At 42.7% G+C, this 21,149-nt stretch overlaps 1 protein-coding gene across 1 annotated transcript in view; it reads left to right on the forward strand.

Annotated features, from left to right (window-relative positions):
* adarb2 (adenosine deaminase RNA specific B2 (inactive)) overlaps positions 1-21,149 on the forward strand; it is a 244,419-nt gene that overhangs the window by 183,939 nt on the left and 39,331 nt on the right. Inside the window, exon 5 of the mRNA XM_008291184.1 lies at positions 8,493-8,607. Coding sequence (XP_008289406.1) covers positions 8,493-8,607 — 115 coding nt within the window. The remainder of the gene's footprint in view (positions 1-8,492; positions 8,608-21,149) is intronic.

A 21,149-nucleotide genomic window follows, 5' to 3' on the forward strand; every position in this document is an offset into this window, starting at 1 on the left:
GGACAAACGGACACACCGATGGATGGATGGATGGATGGATGGATGGATGGATGGATGGATGGATAAACGGATAGAAGGATGGATGAATGGATGGATGAATGGATGGACGAATGGATGGACGAATGGATGGATGAATGGATGGAAGGATAAACAGATGGATGGAAGGAAGGACAGTCGTATGGACAAACGGGCGGATGGATGGATGGATGGATGGATGGATGGATGGATGGATGGATGGATGGATGGGCTCAAAATAATAGGCCGGCAGTGCCTTAAAGATTTTTAGCATTATTTCAAACTTCATTCTACATCATCACACTCTGGGTTTCTCAAAAGCTTTTTCAACATGGAAGCTTTACTGCAGACACTGTTTTGGGTTGCTAACCTGAAGTTGGTAGAATATGTCTTTTGATACTGAGAGCTGGACACATGACTGTGAAAGGATTTGCACATGGTGGACAGACAGACAGCTCTATGGTACTTTATCTGTTGTGTTTCTTAGCTTCTTGTGTTGGCTTTGCAACCTGCACGTTTAAAGTTTTTGCTGTGGTACACCCACTCCAAGCCACTCGTCCTAAATGCCAGACAAGGCCAAGTTAGCAAGTAGCGTTTGAGCATAGTTTAGAATGAAGCAGCTAAATGCTATGAAAGGTGGAGCTCGAAGAGGGAGACTGACTAAAGTACTTACATTCCACAGGCTTTCAAATGAATGCTGGTGTTGCTCTGTTTTACCAACACTTATGAGGTATCTTCCTACCGAATTTCAGATTGATATCTTGGCCAAAGACAAATGACCCAGTTACAGTTGGACTGTAGATGTATCTCAGATCACAAATTTAACAGCAATCTGTTTTATCAACCTACACGCCAAGGCCACAGTCTGTTTGTGTTTGTGTCATAAGCTATTTGGACACTGATGGGGAAGGCAGCGATCTAGACAAAGCAAAAAATTAAACAAAATAATTTATTTATTTTTACTATTATTTTTTTTAAATACGAAAGTCTGCTCTTCCATCAAAGGAGCACATATACCACAAACTTAACCATAAACATCAAGTCATGAAGCTGAATTAGCCATAAGTAGGGCTTTGTAGGAAGTAGGAGTCCACAGGTTATCAGCCTGGCCCTTTTTCTGCCACTTAAAGCTGGGCTAGGTGAGCATTTTTTGGTGTCATCGAGCAATAATTCCATGATAACGTTTTAGCACATTCTAATTTAGGTACACGTGTGTGTACATTTAGATTGTGAGATCCTGAATCAGTGGTATAAAATCCTGCAGGAAAAGCTTCTCCAGCACTGCTAACAACTGCCTATGAAGGGTCAACCTACCACTTTTTATATACATAGAAAAAAAGATACCTCAGTTGGAAGAATGCAAAATATGAGATCTAATTACTGGCCAGGCAGTCGTTAGCAGTGCTGGAGAAGCTTTTCTTGCAGGACTTTATACCACTGATTCAGGATCTCACCATGTAAATGTACACACACACGTACCTAAATTAGAATGTGCTAAAATGTTATCATGTAATTATTGCTTGTTGCTAACTGGTAGTAATCACAGCAAACGACTCTCCACAAGCTAATACAAACATACGAGTATGGATGAGTTGCATTTATACACACATTAATGCTCACCTGCACATATTTTTCAATTGTGGAACCGACTACGGATTAAATAAAAGCTGCAACAACTCAGTGTATAAGTCGCTGAAGCAGTGACTCATTTCAGTGTAATTGCCATCATCACAGGGGACAGGCCCTGCAGAGGCTACTTCTATAGAAATTCATGTAGTTACACGTATGAGGAGTAAATATTATGCACTCTCGTCATTTCAGTATGTGACTTTAAACCATCTCCAATCAGATTTTAATCCATCTCAAGTGCTGTTTTCGGGGATTAGCTGGCTGATTGATCCAAAACACACGACGTGACAAAATGTAAAGCAGGTCAGTAGATCAGTCCTGATGTTGTTCTGTTACTTCAGCACCTCCTCTCGATTTGGACAGGTTGTGCTATTACTGCTATAAATCTCATCCGTTGCAGCTGAGGCAGTTACTAAACAACTACTGCTGCTTGTTCTCTGAGGACGCCCAGAGGAATTGCTAAGTAAATTGGTCAGAACTAATGCAGGAAAGACACCAGGTGGGGTGAATAACACAACAGCCACTACAGCAGTTTTCTGAGATGTACTCTGAGTGGAGCCTACATCCGTTACCTGAAATAGATTTTGAAAGCCAAATTCCCAAATGTAGCTATAGGCGGAGCAGCACTAACCTTGATGCGCATCCAGGAGGAAGCCAGCCGGCCCTCCTCTCGCTGTGTGGCAGGTCGCGCTGATGTTCTGTCTGACTGAGGAGCGAGGTCCTTGGCCCCGTTTTTCTGCCACATTAGGCCCACACTGAAGGTGGCACTCAACTCCCCCGCTGAGGAAAGATGGTGTGTGTATGTGTGTGTGTAGGGAAAATGATAGGGGGAATGGAGACAGACAGATGTATGTATTTGGATATTATCTGATTTAAACAGGGAAAGACTGACAAAAACAGCAGAAGGGGAACAGCTTTAAATCACAGCCTGTTTTTCTTCTGAGTCAGGTGATGTAGATGATGTTGTTTCCTCACTCCGACTCCCAGGATGAGAAAATTACAGGCTCCCTGACTCACTGTTGGCTTCTTGTTCCTGGCACATCACTGCCCTCTATCACAAAGCAGCATGAGAGACAGAGAAACCTGACAACGGAGGAGGAGGAGGAGGAGGAGGCGGAGTGGTTAAAGGAGGACGAGAGGGGGGAGAGAAGGAATGAAAAGATAAGGACTTAAAAAGATGCGAACAGAACGGGAGAATGAACTGACAAAGTGAGAGGAGGAGGAGGTGAAGGGGAGCAGAGGAGAGGGAGTCGGAGGAGAGGAGGAGGAGAAGCAGGAGGGAGGGAGGGAGGGAGGAGAAGCTGGGCCGTTTGCCAGGGTCTATTCCACCTTTGCTCTCCAGGCCTTTCTGAGCTGCCACCTTCCCTCACCTCTGTAATGTCATCAATGAAAAGGCCTTTAGGAGGGATGGAGGACTTGACTCTGGGTTCAGACTGTGCCCGACACCAGCTGACGCTGCCAAGCCAAGCAGGATTCTGTTCGAATTAATTGGATGTCACTTTCAGGTACAAGAAACAAGGCAGCTTTTTTTTTTTCTTTTTCACATTTTTCACACATTTTACTGCTGTCGCACTGAATCACAGTCTGCAACACCGGGGCTCATGAAATCCAGCGAATAACAACAGAACAAATCCAGTTTTTCTCTCTCTCTTCCAGAAAAGATGACTTTCAGGTTTTTATGTAATCGCCACAAAATTGCTTAGTCGCTGTTATTAATCAGATAATCTGTGGATATAGGATACAGCTCAGTGACGGTGTTCCAGTGGAGTGTTTCTGCTGTACATCCTGGGTGTCGTACCTGCTTATGTGTTGGCTAGCTGTGGCTTACTTAACTAGGGAGCTCCAGCCGATCCACCGTTTTCATTTCAGCTGTCAAAGTTGATGACTACTTTTATCTGCGACTATTTGAACTCAAAGAACCGTTGTTAAAAAAATAAAATTGAAGAATTTCGGTAGCTGTGTTGCTGTAATACATTTTTATTAACATTGTCAAGTTCAACAAGTGTCGCATTTAAAAATAAGTTCATTGCAAACAGCCAAATTCTACGGTTTTGACTTTTTTTCAAAAGAAATGGGAGATGCAAATAAGCTCTGATATAGGGAGGATTTAACTCTACTGACTATCATGTTTCTGCTTCATTGTCTTTGTCTCCAGGCAGCATGAAACATGTCAAATACCAGCTCATATGAAAGAATGACCACTTGCCCAACTGAGAAACTGTTCCTGATAATTTCTTTCTAATTTTCTGTCACAGATGTACAGTTTTTTTCCCTCTTCCTCTTTTGGCAAACAACCGGTTTTGTTTCTATCTTCTTCTAGTCAGTTAAAGCGTAATGTAGTCCTACCACTACTTTCTGCGACGCCATGCAGCCTAGTTTATTTGCTCAAAGGCAGCTGATGTAAACAAGTGGAATTTTCATTTTTTTTTTTTTGTTTTTTTTTTTTTGCGACATTTTAAACATTTGCTTTAAATTTGCACAGACTTGTCTGGAAATATGGCTCATGTAAAGATATGTAGTCTACAATGATGTCAACAGCTGTCGGCTTTGTATAGAGGCATTGCACTAAAGCAAAACCTACATGAAAATACTTCACATTAGCGATGAACATTTATATGGGAATATTTTAAAAGATAATTAATATGCAAGCCATCATTTTGTCAGTGGATACTTTTTGCAAGGGTGGGTCTTTGTAACATTAATTGACTTCTGGATGTTCTTGGCTTACCGAATGTGGAATAATTATGCATATGTAGCTGTGGATGTATTCAGCAGAACTGGATACTGGAATGAGGGCTGCCATCTGGCCAAAGATGGCAGCCTCTCACTTGAATGAAAACTACGTGCCTGGCACAAGAGCCCAAAGACTTTTCTAGCTTCCACGATGTTCGTGAGTGTTTTTTGCTCAGCAGTGATGAAAATGACTGTCACTCGCTTGCAAATATAAAACTGTCGTGGATGAAAAATTCAGAATAAAGTACAAACTAACTTTATTTGCAGTTTGATGGCGTCTTGTCCACAGTTTTAGGCCACTTGCAGGAAAAGCTTTTGGGGCCGCAGGGCTTTTTTTTGTTTGTTTTTTTTATGCAATATTATGAGAGTCCACTGGGAAAAATTGGCAGCAAGGCTGAGTACTGGCATGATGTTCATAGACGGTATATTAAGGTGGATAAAACCGCCATGATGTCACCTAAACGTCTCCTGAACAGAGGTTTTAGAGCTCAGTGTGGTGGTTCTGGCTGCTGACATCTTGGCAGTACCTGACTGCTCCTGACTCCTGACTAATCCAAAAATGGGCAAAGATGTGAAACGGGAGTGGAGCTGAGGCAGACCATGCCTTGAACTATTCTGTGATGGCACCTACCTGTCACTCAAAGTAGCCAATCAAGCTCAAAACCGTTAAACAGGTGAGATATATGAAAATCTCCATCTTGTATACTTGTCTCCAACAGGAAATAAGCTACAGACACTAACACTGCTCACTGGACCAGGCTGTAAACAAGTTTATTCCAACTTTAAAGTCAAGCATTTTAACACGAGGGTCGATGGGGATTGGCTTACAGTTTGAGCCTCAAGTGGCCATTTGAGGAACTGCAGGTTTTGACGCTTCATGTTGGCTCCATTATTCAGCCCTGTAGGTTGCCACTTGGCAGTATTAAGCTCTCTGTATACTTTCATGGTTTCTACTCGTCCACTTGATTTTTCTGTTCTTTTTGCCCCAAACGAACACGCTCTGAGATGAGGTTAATCACTCAAGCGTAAAGTAAACAAAGCATGAAGGAATCGCGTCTTTTCTTCTTGTCTTTGTCGCCAGCCGCCTGTTGTCAAAGATAACTGCTCTCGTCTCAGCCGTAACTCTTAGCTCAGAAGAGTCTGTTAAGTTATTCACTGTGCTGACTTTTCGCCACTCTTTTCTGTTCTCCAAAAAAAAAAAAAAGCGCTTGAGGCTGACACCAGTGTCAGAGCAGCAATATGTGCATGTGCATACATACACATGGACCCACACACCACCCACCACACCGCAAGCTGTGAGCACCTCGACCGCCAGCTCCAACTGTGAGAGTATTTCACAGCTCTGACGAGGGCTATAATGTGCAATATGTTCACTAATTCGTTCGCTCTCTTCGTCTTTTTTCGCCCTTAATCTCTCTACCCCTCTCTCCCTCCCTACGTCTGTCACCGTGGCATCTGTTGGTGTCCTTTTAGCTACTGTGGATTCAATCTGTCCAAAAGGCCCACTCTGCTGCCACTCTGTTGCCATCTCCCGGTGATCCATTTGTGCTTTACAGTCGGATTGGAGGCCGCTCGGAGACTAAGTCCTTAATTACCACTAGAGTAAAGAGCATTAAAGGTTCCGAGTGGTGTGGATGAGATGCCTCGGCAGCATCTGTTGAACTCTGTGGATTTAGTGGATGTCTGGTGAGAAACGGTGGGTTTGGCTCCAGAGGTAGCTACTGAAAATGGGGTGAATGAATAGAAAGACATAGTTTCTTCCTTTACTTTCCATTTTATCTCCAGTAAATCATAACATGAGACTTGTTGGAATTGAAAGCTTGTTTACAGCACAAAGCTGAAACAGGAAGCTGTCGTCTCACTGCAAAGGGAGCTTAAGCTTTCAGAGAGTCTCCAAATGGCAGATGGTGGAGGAAATGAAAAACTGATGTAAAAACGGTGTCCAACATGTTCATCCACTTCAGTGAAGCCAGACAGAGAAAACAATCAGAGCGCTTGTGCTGGGACAAGTGTCAACATTCTCTTTGATTATGGGAAACGCTGGCAAAAAGAACATCTGACTACCTATGACACCAGTGAGTCACAAGTCATTTGATTGCGGTTATTTTGATGCTAAAGTCAACAATTCCATAATAAAAAATATTTAAATTTGCAGGTTTGGCAGTTGTTTTTTTTAAGACTAGCAGTTACTCTGCTTGACTAGATAATGTCAGTGGAGCAATTGTAAATCTGCAGGTAAAGTAGGACACAGGTTCTCTTTGCTTAGATCTAATCATACTCATACTGGTGCCATTGTTATATTGGGCCACTTTTCCTTGTTGCTATGTCATCCGATGCATGTTTATCCATTTTTATTTTTTTCACTTTAAACTATCATTTCACTGTCATCTCTCAGCTACAGAGGTCAGGTAGTGCCTTCAGTTACATAGATTGCAAAACCCTTTGAGGCAAATGAGGGATCTTGGGACCATGCAAAAAAAAAACTGACTTCAACAATTAAAATAATGATGGAACAAGAAAAGAGAATGAAATGGAGGCCAGATTAGGTTAATCTACATTGTGTCACAGGGGACTGGAGCCTGTACCAGCTCACGTTTGGTGAAAGACACAATTCACCGTGAGCAGGTCATCAGTCCATGACAGGGCTAACACAAAGAGACAGACAACCGTGCATTCTCACACTAACGCTTTACAGCCAATTTAGAATCACCAATTAACTCATCGTATGTGTCCTTGACCTGTGGGAGGACAAGCATGACAGGACACCCAGAGAACACCCACGCAGGCACATGGAGAACATGCAAACCCAGAGTCATCAAAGCAGCTCCGCTGCATCACTGTGCATGAAGTCATTACAGTATAGTGTACACTTGCTTACAGCATGTTACAGTCACTTATACAGAAGAAACACATACGAGGTGTGTCAGACCAGTTTCAGGACTGGTGTCACAAAAGATATATTTCAAATACAAACTACAAACTACAAGTTTTCCCCTTTGAAGTAATCCTCCTGGAGTCTAACACACTTCTCCAGTCCTCTCTTCACGCCGTCATGCACTCCTGGAAGGATTCTTCCAGGATCCTCCTCAGCTCCGTCGTCACAGCCATCTTGATGCCGTCCACGTCTTCTAAACGGGTCCCCTTGATGACCCCCTTGGGCTTGGGGAAGAGGAAACAATCCCACAGAGCCAGGTGGGGTGAGTGGGGAGGTTGCTCCAGCACGGAGATGTTCTTCTCAGCCAGGAACTGTGGGATGCTCAGGGCGTTGTCATGGTGAAGCAGCCACGACTGGTCCTGACACAACTCTCGCCTCTTCTGAACGAAGCAAACGACGCAGGATCTCTTTGTAGACGTGCTGGTTGATCATCTGAAGGGGAAAACTCGTAGTTTGTAGTTTGAAATATATCGTTTGTGACACCAGTCCTGGAACTTTTCTGACACCTCGTAATGCATTCATGCTGTTGGTGTCACAACACACCAAGGGCAACGTTTGATGTTTTGTATGTTAAATCTGCTCTAAACTCCAAAAACACTAATCTGATGTAAATTAGGCCAATAGTAATACAATAGGATGATTAATCAATAGAAACTATAAAGCTTCGGTCTCTTCGGTCAACTTAACCTTTATGTGATGACGATAGAAACAGTAAATCTTCTGTAAATGTCCGTATAGATCCTCCAGCATGCACTGTTCTGTTTTGTACTGGGTGAACACCACATGTCTACACTAATGTGTGCAGACTACACTCACTACAAAATTGAGGCTTCTCTCTTTAAATGGCTCTTAAATCATGGCTATCAGCTTTAATTTATTTAGTAATCTTGGTAATATGTATAGATCTACATAGCATATAACACTTGTAAGTATTTTTTTTTCTCTTGCTCAGTCTAATATTAACCAACACACTGTATGCTAGTGTTTGAAACTTCCCCGTGGTGATGCTGAGAGCGCGTTTGAACGGTAAGTCGACCTTCACGGCAATCTCCCGCAAACTCACTGTGTTACCTGAGCTGGATTAGCGACGCGGAATATCACACAGCAAAGTTTAACCTGGGAAGTCGGTCTCCGCAGATTGTGTCTAGTAGAAAATTAAGGGAGCGATTGTGTTTTTCAGGACTTTGCCGATTCAATATTCCACTTGGTGAGGGAGAAGTACCGGTCGCTGGTGGGCGGCTGCAGTCCTGCGCACGCTCGACACAAATCCCTGGCAGGCATCGTAATGACCCGAGGTATGGCAAATTTCATTGACTTTTATATATCACTTTGAATTATTGAAGTGGTGCAATATAGAGAGAGCGAGTGAAGGGGGTAAAAAAAGAGAGGGAGAGGACAAGAAAGGGGATGGGAAAGGAATGCTAGATTGAGAGAGAAATGATAAACTGGGGGTGGGAGGAGAGAGAGAAAGAGAGAGAGTCTCCACTTCATGCTGTACCTTGCGCTCTTGCAGGAGTGTATACCTTCCTGATGAATTATTGACTATTCAGAGTCTCTGAGGAGAATGAGACATGGTAGTGAGTGTCAGTCATCCCCACTGCATGCTGGACTTGCAGTGCTCAGGCAGCTTTGACAGGAGTTCCAGATGCCACAGTGGGAATCTTAACTAGATCAGCTTAATCTGAAACCTGACTGAGTGACACAGTGAAGGGACAGTGAGGAGGAGGAGGAGGAGGAAGGTTTCGCTCTGCTGTTCTCCTGCGGCATGAAACAATGACTTCCATTATTACACATTTACCTTTCATGCGTTGTCTTCCATGTGTGCTGTTTGTTGCATATTACATCTGAGCCTCCCACGCACACACACACACACATCCAGCACATGTGCGATCGCTGACACTTACGGATGCACACACACTCTCTCATATAACGTGTACTGAGGCACTTGTTCCCACTGTGACAAACTTACACCCCGAGATGATCTCACTTGAAATTTGTACAAAATGAGCTGTCAGGTTTTTGAATCTGCTCAGGGCAGGTTTTAGCCTGCTATATTAGGGTGGTAGAAATAATAAGTTGGCAAGTTGGGCAGCAGGTAGCCCAGAGGTTACAGAAGTGGACTCATAACTTGCAGATTGCTGGCTGGAGACCAGGTGCTGACATCTCCTCCTCGCTGATGTTATTGTTTTTGTACACGATCCTTCACAAAAACTAAGTGTAGTAAATAAAAACTTACAGTCATGGAAAAAATGATTACACCACCCTTGTTTTCTTCAACTTCTTGTTCACTTTACTGCCTGGTACAACTAAAGGTACATTTGTTTGGACAAATATAATGATAACAACAAAAATAGCTCATAAGAGTTTAGTTTCAGAGCTGATATCTTCCATGGTTTTCTTGATAATAACCAAAATCACTTAAGTTCTTTCATCAATATGGCACTGTCCTGCCAAAAACAGTGCTTTTAATTTTCTTTTCTATCTCTTGTAGTCACATGATACACAGGAGTTAGTACTTGATTGCGTAACCACTGTTGTTAATGACTGCAGCCATGTGTCTTGGCTGCTCTCCACCAGCTTCTGACATTGTTCTGCTGTCACAGCAGCCCATTCCTGTTCCACAAATTCAAACAAATTTGATTTGTTTTGGGGGCTTGTGGTTCTCCATTTTGCATTTGATGATTTTCCACAGGTTTTCCATTGAATCTAGATCTGGTGATTGAACAGGCCAAGGCATGGTTCCAATGTCCTGGTTCTCCATCCAGGCTTTAACTGACCTCACCGTGTGGCAAGGAGCTTTGTCTTGTTGCACAATCCAGTCATTGGAGGCAGGAAAGAGTTTTCCAGCTGATGGAAGAAGACTGTTTTCCAGAGTAGCCTGTACATGACCTGGTTCATTCCCCCTTCACACAATTGCATTTGCCCTGTTTCACCCAAACTGAAACAAGCCCAGATTGCCACTGATCCATCCCCATGTTTTACTGTAGGGGCAATACTGTCTGGTCTGTAGGCTTCTCCAGGCTTCCTCCTAACCAGTAAGTTGGCTGGAGTGGGCATCAACTGAACATTGGATTCATCACTGAAGAGAACATTAGCCCAACCATCAACAGTCCATCCCCAGCAAAGAGTAACTGGGCTTTCCTCTGCCTTTGGTTGATGGAGGGCTTCTTCCGTGTCCTGTGTGACTTCAGACCAGCTTCAAGAAGTCGGTTTCCAACTGTCCTTGCTGAACAAGTCACATTTCTCCACAGTGCCCACTCATTTTTAAAGTTCCTGGAGGTCTGACGACGATTCCTGACACAGGAACAGATGAGTGCTCGGTCATCTCGTGGGGTAGAAAGACGTTTCCTGCCACGACCAGCGAGCAATCTGGTTATACCGTGTTGGGCTTGTTTTTTCTTGGTGTAATGAACGGCTGTCTTGGAGATCTTCAGTTTTTTCGCTACCTGTCTCTCACTCATGCTAATTTCCAGCAGTGCCAAGATGGCTGCCGTTGTGGCTTCACATGATTATGTTGTTTTAGGTATTATGTGAGCGTTGACAACTTCTGAGTTGTGCTACAGCTTGAATGTAAACAGGAAACCACTCCAGGATCTTTGCATGATGACATGAAACGGCCTCTTATATACCTACAACTCAGCTTAAGCATGTCAGATAGGACATAAAGTATTATGTACTGTCGTGTTCATTGTATTCTTCAGGTTATTTACCTTTAGTGGTACCAGGCACTAAAATGAACAAGAAATTGAAGAAGACAAGGGTGGTCTGATCATTTTTCCATGACTGTAAGTTAAACTAACACTTAGGCCATGAGTTTGCTGTCATCTATAGATGAGTTAAAGCAGATGATGCATTTGATGGTGGTGGGATAAAACTAAAGCACATTTATTGAAACACTTAAGCAAAGGTCTCATGTTCTTGTTCTTTACTGCCTGTCCAGTGAAAACTGTGCGCCTCCTAATTTCAGATGTTTTTGTGTTAAACTGGAGGATGAACTGCTCCTTTATGAGAAAAGTCTCCTGCTTCTGAAACATATCGCTATAGATTATTCTACCCAGCAGTAGACTCTGTAAAAGGAGGCTGAATTTAGCTCAACCCGACACATCTACAGCAGTCAAAGGCAAAATACACATTAAAGCAGCAATAATGTTAATATGACATCAAACTCTTTAACATTATATAAAAAGTTTAGAATAGCTCAACCCTGAGCTCCTACAGCAGTAAAAGGCAGCATACACATTAATGAAGCAGCAATAATAAGAAACATCATATATATATATATATATTTAACCGCAAAACACAAATAGAGAACATTGTTCTACCGTACTTTAGTTTTCATACTTTAAGTACATGTTGCTGGTAACACTCATAGAGTTTTTCTTAACTTTAAAAGATCATTTTAAAGATTTTAAATGCAGGACTTTTTTCGTTCAAGAGCATGTTTTGTTCTCCACACTACTCGAAATATAAAAATCGCAAAATGACCAATATCCCAAATCACAGGAGCTGCAATGTTTGATAAAGGTCAAATTTGTCACAAAACACCAACTAACACCTCCACTTTGAGGCCTGGAGTTTGAACTTCGGCTGTCACTTTCTTGGTCTTTTGAAAGCCATACGTAACGAGCGAGAGGTGGAGCTGCCAGAGAACTCCAGGTCGGCCACACCCAAAAACATACCCTACTCTATTGTCTGTTTTACTTCAAAAGGGGCCATAATTTACAAAGCAAACAACATGACTGACTCCAACAACTGACTCCATAAACTCATGAGAAAAACGGTTAGTGAGCTTAGAGTACAAATGAGAATTAATCATTTTCTAATAGACCTCTGAGTAATCAGACTTATTTTTTGCAACCAGATGAGTCACCTCCTGCTGGCTGTTAGAAAGAATGCGGGTTTAAATCACCTCCACATCGACTTCATTTCCTAAACCCAGAGGCCATGTCCGTGTTCTATATGTAGTGTCTGGTTGGTACTTGTAGCACGTTATTAGCTGGTGTTGGATGCTCTTTGTCATGGTGAAGTAGCTGAGGAAGACTGTTTGTTGGACTACCCTGCACACTGTTGTTGCTAGTTGAGCGTGTTGGTAATCCAGCTGGTGATGCTACAGACACAAGTCGGTGTAGTTTCCTTCAGAGGACTGTGTTTATTGTGTGGGTGCAGGCAAGGAGGAGGATTGTTCCACGATGCTGGAATATCTTGTTGTCTTAGTCATGGTGCCCACCTGATGACCCTGTCGAGTTCACTGAGCCCTACGCTCTCACGCTCACTCACAACCTAATATTGGATCCATTTTCTTTCCTTTTTTTTTGCTGTGAAAGGGTTAGACGTATGTGCAGAATGTCTCCTTATACTGGAGGAATGGCTAATTAGTGGCTGTTTGAAGGACTAGAGATGATAGTTGGACAACAGAGCAGTAGTGAAGTAGTAAATATGGTACAGGGGGAAAGAGCAGGACATCTGTAACACTCAATGCTCAACCAACATTTCATTATTTCTATTAGTAACCAGTATTATCACCTTATTAAACTCCAAGAAATGAAACCAAACCAAGACAAACAACTTCAGCAGCAATATAATACAGAAACACACATAGTAGAAGCCATAATATGAAACACTGGGCCTTCAGTGTTTGTGGGCTGTAATATAAAATGACCGTACACAAACAAATGCACACACTCTACACATGTGGAGTGCTCACACACACACACACACACACACACACACTGAGCGGTGTTATCTCCCTGTGTGGCTGCAGGCTGTGGGGGGGTGCAGGGGTCAGTGAGAAGGGATTGGTATCTCTGCTGTCTTTGGAGTGCTGCAGCTCATCAGTTTAGACTTCAGTGAAACCGGCGCTCATCCTGACCTAATCCAATCCCCTCTCCTCTCCTCTGCCTCCCAGTAATTGCTTCTGTTTGTTTATTAATAGCACGCGTTATCTTCAAAGATCCAGACGTAGGGCTGCCAAGTATTCGCGGTGAGGCGGCGGCGGCGACAGCGGCGGCGGCGGCGGCGGTGTGGTGGTGTGGTGGTGGCCAGCGTCCGTGCAGTCAGACACCAAACTTGACAGGAACACTGGGGAGTCCTGTTCCACCAGGCCCCCACCCACCCTCTCATTCTGTCCCTCTCTGTGCGTCTCATGACTTTGCTTTTGCCTCGAGAATAATAATCAGGGTCCGTCTTTGAACCGTGGACAGACAGCGAACCCCCCCGCCCAACCCCCACCCTCGCTGGAGTCCTGCCGAGACAGTTGAGCCTCAACCTGAGTGAGATTAGCCTCGCCACCAGGCGGAGAGTTGCGAGACGACTGCCAAAGTAAACTGCCAGCACACATTGTCAAATAGTGTGGAAAATCTCATTTGAATCGATCTGAGATAGCGCGGGGTGTCTGGTGATGGTAAACAGTGTTCAGATGTGCTCAGAGACATGAAAAATCAGGAACGTCCACATGGAAAAATTCTAAAATGACACCCACACGCCCCCCTCCGTCTTTTCTTCTTTAAATTTGTTTGTTGGCCAGGATGAGAGAAGCTTCTTCTGAGGCTTTTTTTTTTTTTTTATTGAGCAGAGAGACGAGACTGAGTGAGGAGGAATACCACAGGGACTCAGAGAAAGAGATGAGAGCAAAGGGGTTTCAAACAAGTTGATTACAAATGACAGTTAAGCTGTGGTTCTTAGTCTGTATATCCGTTTTCAAATAGGGATTTTTGTCTACTCGCGCAAATTTTAACGTTCAATAATCACATCCGGCAACAAAACAGCTTGTAAGAGGCAGCGAGCAGAGATGTGCCCAGGGTGTGCTGCAGCCGAGAGAGATTTGAGAGCTTCGGCAGCATTTCACAAAGCCAGCCTTATATGTTCAGAGCGTTTGCCTGTTAAAGCTAATAAAGATTCAACGGGGCACATTCTCTACTCCTGCCAAGTTGTGTGTTTTTTTTTCCTCCCCTCTCTGCTTGTGCTGAGCATTTTCTGAGATTTTCTGTGATTCAGGCGACACGGGTTGGATGACATTCAGTGTAATCATCCAACATCTTGTGATGAAAGAACACATGAAAGATAGGATTTATGGAGCTCAACCTAAATGGCATATAAATGAGTTGACTAAAAGTTGACCTTGAGAGCTCATTCTGCTTCAGAAGAAAATGTTTTAATGTCTGCTTTATGGTGCTCAGAGATAATGGGTGGCTTATTAGGAAACATTTTCCCCTGTTTTATAACCATAGAGAATAAAGGGATTTTGATAATAGCTTTCCAGTGTCTGTCAGTTGCAGTTGGTGTGTGTAATAATGGATCACTGCAGAGTTCATGGTCATGTCATTTATATGGATTTTTGTCTGTGTGACACTCCCACTGGTTTCTTATAGTGATTGTCTGGAAAGTACCTCCGCAATTTATCCCCGCTTGAAATACACATTCGCTTCTTTTGTTGAAGCTTTATCCCTAATATGTGGCTCTGGAGTGACTCATAGGTGGCGGCTAAGTGGTTAGCATTTTCTCAACCCCGCCTAATTACGTCCTTACGGTATTTGTCCAGGTTTTCTTCAAGTATTCAGATCCTTCGCTCCTCTAAAAAGAACAATCAACACTGTACAAATGCTTCATTACAAGTGGAAGTAGTAAAAGTCCTGCAATTAAAGTTTTGCTCAAGTAAAAGGGAACAAGTGTCGTCACTTAAAATACGTGAAAAATCTTAAGTGTGCTTGAATGCTGCTTTCATAGCATTTTAATACTGTGTAATGTATAACTGAACTATTGTGACCTGTGCTTAAACTAGCCTGTAAGTGCGTTCTAAATGTGTCGCTGGTCAAGGTGAAGTTTATTGGAAAACTTCATGTGTTTATGTTGTACGTATGTTATGCACTCGGTTGACTCCTGATTGTTTTGAACCCTGAGATGCATTTAACATCCAGATTTTCATCCTTTCTTCTCAGCTGAATTGCTCTTGAAGCATTTATTACCATTAGTTGTCGCACATATTACGTAAAACCACATTGCAACACTGCAAAAAAAAAAACAAACATGATTTAGAATGTACATTAAATTAATTCACAGTTACAAGTGGCGTACAGCTGTGCATCCATGTTCTGCTGTTTGAATTACTCATGCATGTGTCATCGCAGACATTTGTTAGCGTCTGTGCAATGCAATTATTGCAAAGATATTAACATATGTGTGGGATTTTAACATATTTATGTAATGTGGTTATGTCACATCATAAGACAGAGCAGAACCGGAACCTTGTAGTGGTGCTCTTTACGTATTTGTAAGTCACACTGTATATAGAGGGCAAACTTCTCCAATAGATTACTAATATCTTCACCCGTACAAACAGTTTTTTTCTGTTTCTTTGAACATGTTCTTCTTAAATGTAGAGGCTAAAATATAAAAACAAATCTGGAAGTATTATTGTAGCAAATGATGGAAGAGCTGGATAGCCTTGACTGTGTTAAATAAAATAAATAAGAAAAACAAGAAATAGCATATGTGGCTTCCCCTTATATTGACCAAGATAAGAGCTTAAAAGTAAAAGTAGTGAAATTCCCTTGAAAGTAGCCTCAGGCTCACAGGGTTACAGGGTTCATACAGACCTCACTGTCACGCATCGTATATACTAATCTACCAAGAAATCAGAAGCTGTTAAGTAATTGCGGAAAAGTAAAAAGAACAGTATTTACATCTAGTGCAGCACTCCATACATTGTGTTGCTTTCCACCACAGATTTCTTTATACAGATGATTGGACTGTAGTCGTTGAGAACACTGTTGGTCTCACTGGGTTATCCAAGGAACTGGGATTGTGCCCACTGCTACAAAATAAGTCCTTCATTTTTCACTGAAGGTTAAAGAGTGAGATAAAAACGGTATATTTTTCTTGTACATTTCCAGAAATGTGGGTTTATTCACTAAAAATAGATCATGTAGTGCAGCTAATTTGTCTAACATGTCTAAGTAATATGGTTTAATAGCACCGGGGGCCGTTCATTTGTTATACGACTTGTTACGACAGACATATGCACCCTAAAACTGAAGACTGCATTTAAGCCCAAACTCCCATGAATAATGAGGAAAGATGATAAATAATTTCATTATAACAGTAATTCTATTTGGGAGGGTGAGCCATTTCTTTTGGGCACCTCTAATTTATTATGAGTGACTAATAATGACAGAACTGTAACAACATCTTTATTTGATTGCCTTATTAAAAGATTAAAGACGAGTTGATGCAGCGTGGGGGGTAGAATGAACGATGCTGCTGAGGTGCATCATGGGACATGTAGGATGCGGGGTGTTTGGAGGTTTACCCACATTAGACACTAAACGTCATTCGTAAACCCGATATCTGCCATCAACTGAGTGGAGGTGTTGATTCTGTTTTCCCTCCCTGGTTGACATCGTTGCCGTCACTGCATCACACTTTGAATCAGAGCTCTGGCTTCTCATATCAACGGCTGAATTTAAGCACGACTGTTCGATCTAACAGCCGAAAAACTGGCTCCCAATCTGCTGCAGCGCTGTGTAATGTAGTGTGATGCAGCCTGGTGGTGAGAGGCCATTTTACCAACATGCAGACAGAGCAAGTGAAGTGGACCAGTGCTGTGGGTTGGAAGTAATGCAACATTAAGCAGGGACACGGAGGAAATACATATGCTGTAGCTGTTTGATAAATGTGTTGACTTACATTCTGATGTAAGAACAAACCAACTGGTTCAGCAGAAATATTTCCAGCGCTGACTTTCCCTGCAGCTCCTGTTCGCTGTGGACTTGCAGCTCCCCCTCTTTAGCTCTCGGAGCAGATGCAACGTAATGTCATGCTATAATGTCCCACTTTATTAAAGGAGACACGAGACACATTTTTATAACTAGAGTGCTCATAGAACGTATTCACCGCCCCATGGAAGTTTTTCCTTTCAATACTAGATGCACCTTTGGCCACTAGTACAGCACTGAGCCTGTGTTGGATAGGTTTCAGTCAGCCTTGTACACCCAGACACTACAATTTTACCCCATTCTTCTCTGAAAAACTGTCAGGTTGCACAGCAATCATGAATGAATAGCCTTTTTCAAGTCTAGCAGTTGTATTGCGGTCTGACTCGGTCACTCTTCTCACCTTGTTGTTGTTAAACCGTCTCTTTGGCTGCATGCTTCTGCTCATCGTCTTGCTGGAAAACAAATCTTCTCCCAACTCACAGTTCTCTTGTAGACTGCATCAAGTTGTCCTCCAGGATTTCCCGATGCTTTGCCGCATTCATTTCACCCTCTACCTTTACAAGCTTTCCAGGGCCTGCTTCCGAGAGGCGTCCCTTTTATTATGGTGCTGCCACCACCATGCTTCACTGTGGGAGTGGTATGTTTGGGATGTCAACCAAACATATCAGTTAGTCTCATGACCAAAAAGTCTCATCCGACCAAACAATCTTCTGTCATTTGACTTCCCACATGCCTTCCGGTGAACTCTAGTTGAGATTTAATATGAACTTTTTTAAACAGCAGCTTTCTCTTTGCCACACCCCCGTAAAGCTTCTACTGATGAGGGACACAGGCAACAGTTGTTGTTGTACGCACAGTCCCTCACTTCTCAGTCACTGAAGCTTGTAACTCCTGTAGATCAGGGGTTCTCAACTGGTCTCACCCTGGGACCCACATGTTCCCGTGGTCATTAAGTCGCGACCCAGTTTTTTTTCAAAGTAAATATTCAATATGTTTTCCTGTGCAACATGCATTTCAGAGCATATAACCATGACAACTGCACAAAATAAATAAGGGCACAAAACAACATGTTTTCACTCCATTTTGAGCAAATTAATAAGAAACTAAGGAGGACCATGACAACTGCATGTACAAAACACACAAAAATAAATAAGGCCACAAAACAACATGTTTTCACTCCATTTTGAGCAAATTAATAAGAAACTAAGGAGGACCATGACAACTGCATGTACAAACGTAAATAAAATAAATATCGAAACTACTCGAAAATAAAGTTTTGGCCTAATCAGGTCATTTGTTGAAGTTAATGAGACAGTTGGGCGCGTGCTCTACTTCTGATTAGAGTTTCAGAGTCTGGGCTGACAGTAGACAGAGATCATGCTCAGTGTCCAACCTGCTTCTCTGCTTTGACTTGAGCTGGACCAATATTCGGAGATCAAAATTGATATCCTGATTCCAGCACAGCAAAGGAATAGTTGGCTATTCGGCTATTCCGGTCCAGAACTAATATGAAAACCCACATTTTAAATACTCCGGGTCATATTTGCGCTTTGCCATCTTGCATCCCAACAGCAACACAAACTTAAAATGAACGTCAAACAAACTATGGTTACCATGCCTGTCAAAATAAAAGCTTTTTCAAAATAAAAAACAAGTCCAACCTGAGATGCACATTATATATTATTTAATTTTGACCAGCTGTCTGCGACCCACTTTTGGGTCGCGACCCACCAGTTGAGAACCCCTGCTTTAGAGGATTCACAGGTACATTGGCGGCCTCCTTCACTAGCCTCTGTCCAGCACCATCACTCAGTCACTTAAGTCACTGGAGAACAGATTCATACAGAGTTACTTGGTGTTTTCTTTTATTCTTATTGTGTGAGAGCTTCCAAGGGGGTTGAATACATTTTATAGCTGTAAGTGGCACAACATGCAGTCAGTGGTGCACAATGCAGGTATTGAGGGCGTGATTTAAAAGTGCAGGGGCCTTAGGAAAAGTACATTTTAGTGACAGGTGCAAACGTCATTCATGACCGAAAATATATATCCTGACACACTCAGGTAATTTTGCGACAGACGTAGAAGCGTGGACTGGATCTGGCAGAAAATCTTTCCCCAGGAGAAAAAAACAGAATTTACTGTAGAGTCAAATTACTTAAACTGGTTGACTTAGCTTTACAAAAGGCCAGTAATGTATTGAACATGATGTTTCTGAGTGTCAATCATTTCAGTACGAGTGTAGTTTGCTGTCACATCTGACCTGGAGAGAAATCACTGTACCAATCACAGTACCACTTCTCTTTAATTCTCGACAGGGAAATTGCGCTGCTTTGGTTGATTGTTGCCGCCCCTCGTACTCCGTATTTTCCTCCATTTAGGTCCAGCCCAGTTCTGGTACAGTAATCAAAATACCATGTTAAATGGGCAAAAAAATAAAAAGTCTAATTTCGTGTGGGTTTACCTTCCGAGTTGCCATAGTGAGGCAGTGTGTGTGCTTTGTCTTCCTGTTAAAGGCCTCTGACATTATTGGACTCTGAGTTGTATGGTGCAGTTGCCATAGTGAGTGGTTCCAGGTCTATGATGTACATGCTTTTTGACAGCGCCGTTATCCTGGGGTGTGACATCTTTGAATCACCAGTAATCAACAGATGTATTTATGTGTGAAGAGTGCCTCGGGCCTTTGACTCTACTCTACCTTGTTCCCTTTGACCGTCTCTTTTTGTATCTCTGTGATGCAGCTGATTATTCCTGGTTTAAAAACAGCGCACTGCCTGTGGGGCTCTCTCCCTCACTCTCCCTCCCTTTCATTCATCTCTCCTCCTCCTCCTCCTCCTCCTCCTCTCCTCTCTCCTGCAAACTGAAGGCACCCTCAGTGCCAATTTCATGGGAGGGTAGCGAGCAGCGCAGCAGAAATTATCCACTGCAAAATTGATCTAAACAATCGCAAAGTGGAACGGCAAGGAAAAGCAGGAGAATGAAATTGGGAGAGTCTGTTACCTTTTTGAACTTGGTTTATCACCGAGATGGAATTGGGATGCATTGCTTACAGGGAATGCCAATAGCTGTCGTCATGATATAGAGATTTTCATGGGGCTGTATTGTCATAAATATTCTATGTTTTCTGCTTAATAGTACAGCGTGTTCAACCCACTTTGCGCTCCCCCTTAAAGACCCCACTGATAAAAATCTAGCCCGTTATTGTTTCCTATATGCTAGGAGACGTATTATGAGCGACATAAGCAGTCGGCGCCACGGCTGAGCATTTCCACTATTAAAACCGGAGAGTACCGATGACAATCTTAAAAACAAGGATTCAGAAAGGCTGCGGTTTCATACGTAATAAACAGGAGGCTAGTATTATATGGAACAGGATCCTCCAAGGAAAGTAGTATAACAACAACATGTGGTGTCCTCAGCTGTCCGTGTTAGCATCCGTAGATATATGGCTAAATTAAAAACTGGCACTGTGTAGAGTTGTTTTACAGTGTTTGAATGGAGCCCTTGGTGAGCTGGTGTGCTCAAGGTGCAGAGAGCGGGTGGAGAGGGAGGTGGAGACTTTGTGTATCAAATAAAGAAAAGCAGTGTTTTAGAGCAGAGGTGTCCAATCCTGGTCCTGGAGGGCCACAATCCTGCATGTTTTAGATGTTTCCCTCTTCCAACACACCTGATTCAGATGATCAGGATCGTTATCAGGCTTCTTGATGATGAGCTGATTATTTGAATCAGGTGTGTTGGAAGAGGGAAACATCTAAAACATGCAGGATTGTGGCCCTCCAGGACCAGGATTGGAAATCCCTGTTGTAGAGTCACATCTAAGCCGCTGTGAGGCAGGTAGGGCTTGTTTACTTGTAAAAGGCTTGTAAATATGTAACTTTGATCCACCAAGATGAGTCTTTAGGGGTTTAATCAACCACTGAAGAGGAGCTTTAGGTGTGGCATTTACACTTTAGTGACATTTACAACAAAAGGTGCGGCAAATGTGCTTTGTTTGTTTGATCCAAGCTCATAACAAACCAAATCGACACCTTTGATTAATCGCTGCAAATAGCTGTCTTTACAGAACGCTGTGATGCAGACGTTCTGTCAACCTGCTGACACACTGACAACACGTCAGTAAATAAACGTCT

This window comes from Stegastes partitus, unplaced genomic scaffold (assembly GCF_000690725.1).
Source record: "Stegastes partitus isolate 25-593 unplaced genomic scaffold, Stegastes_partitus-1.0.2 Scaffold724, whole genome shotgun sequence".
NCBI classification, from domain to species: Eukaryota; Metazoa; Chordata; class Actinopteri; family Pomacentridae; genus Stegastes; species Stegastes partitus.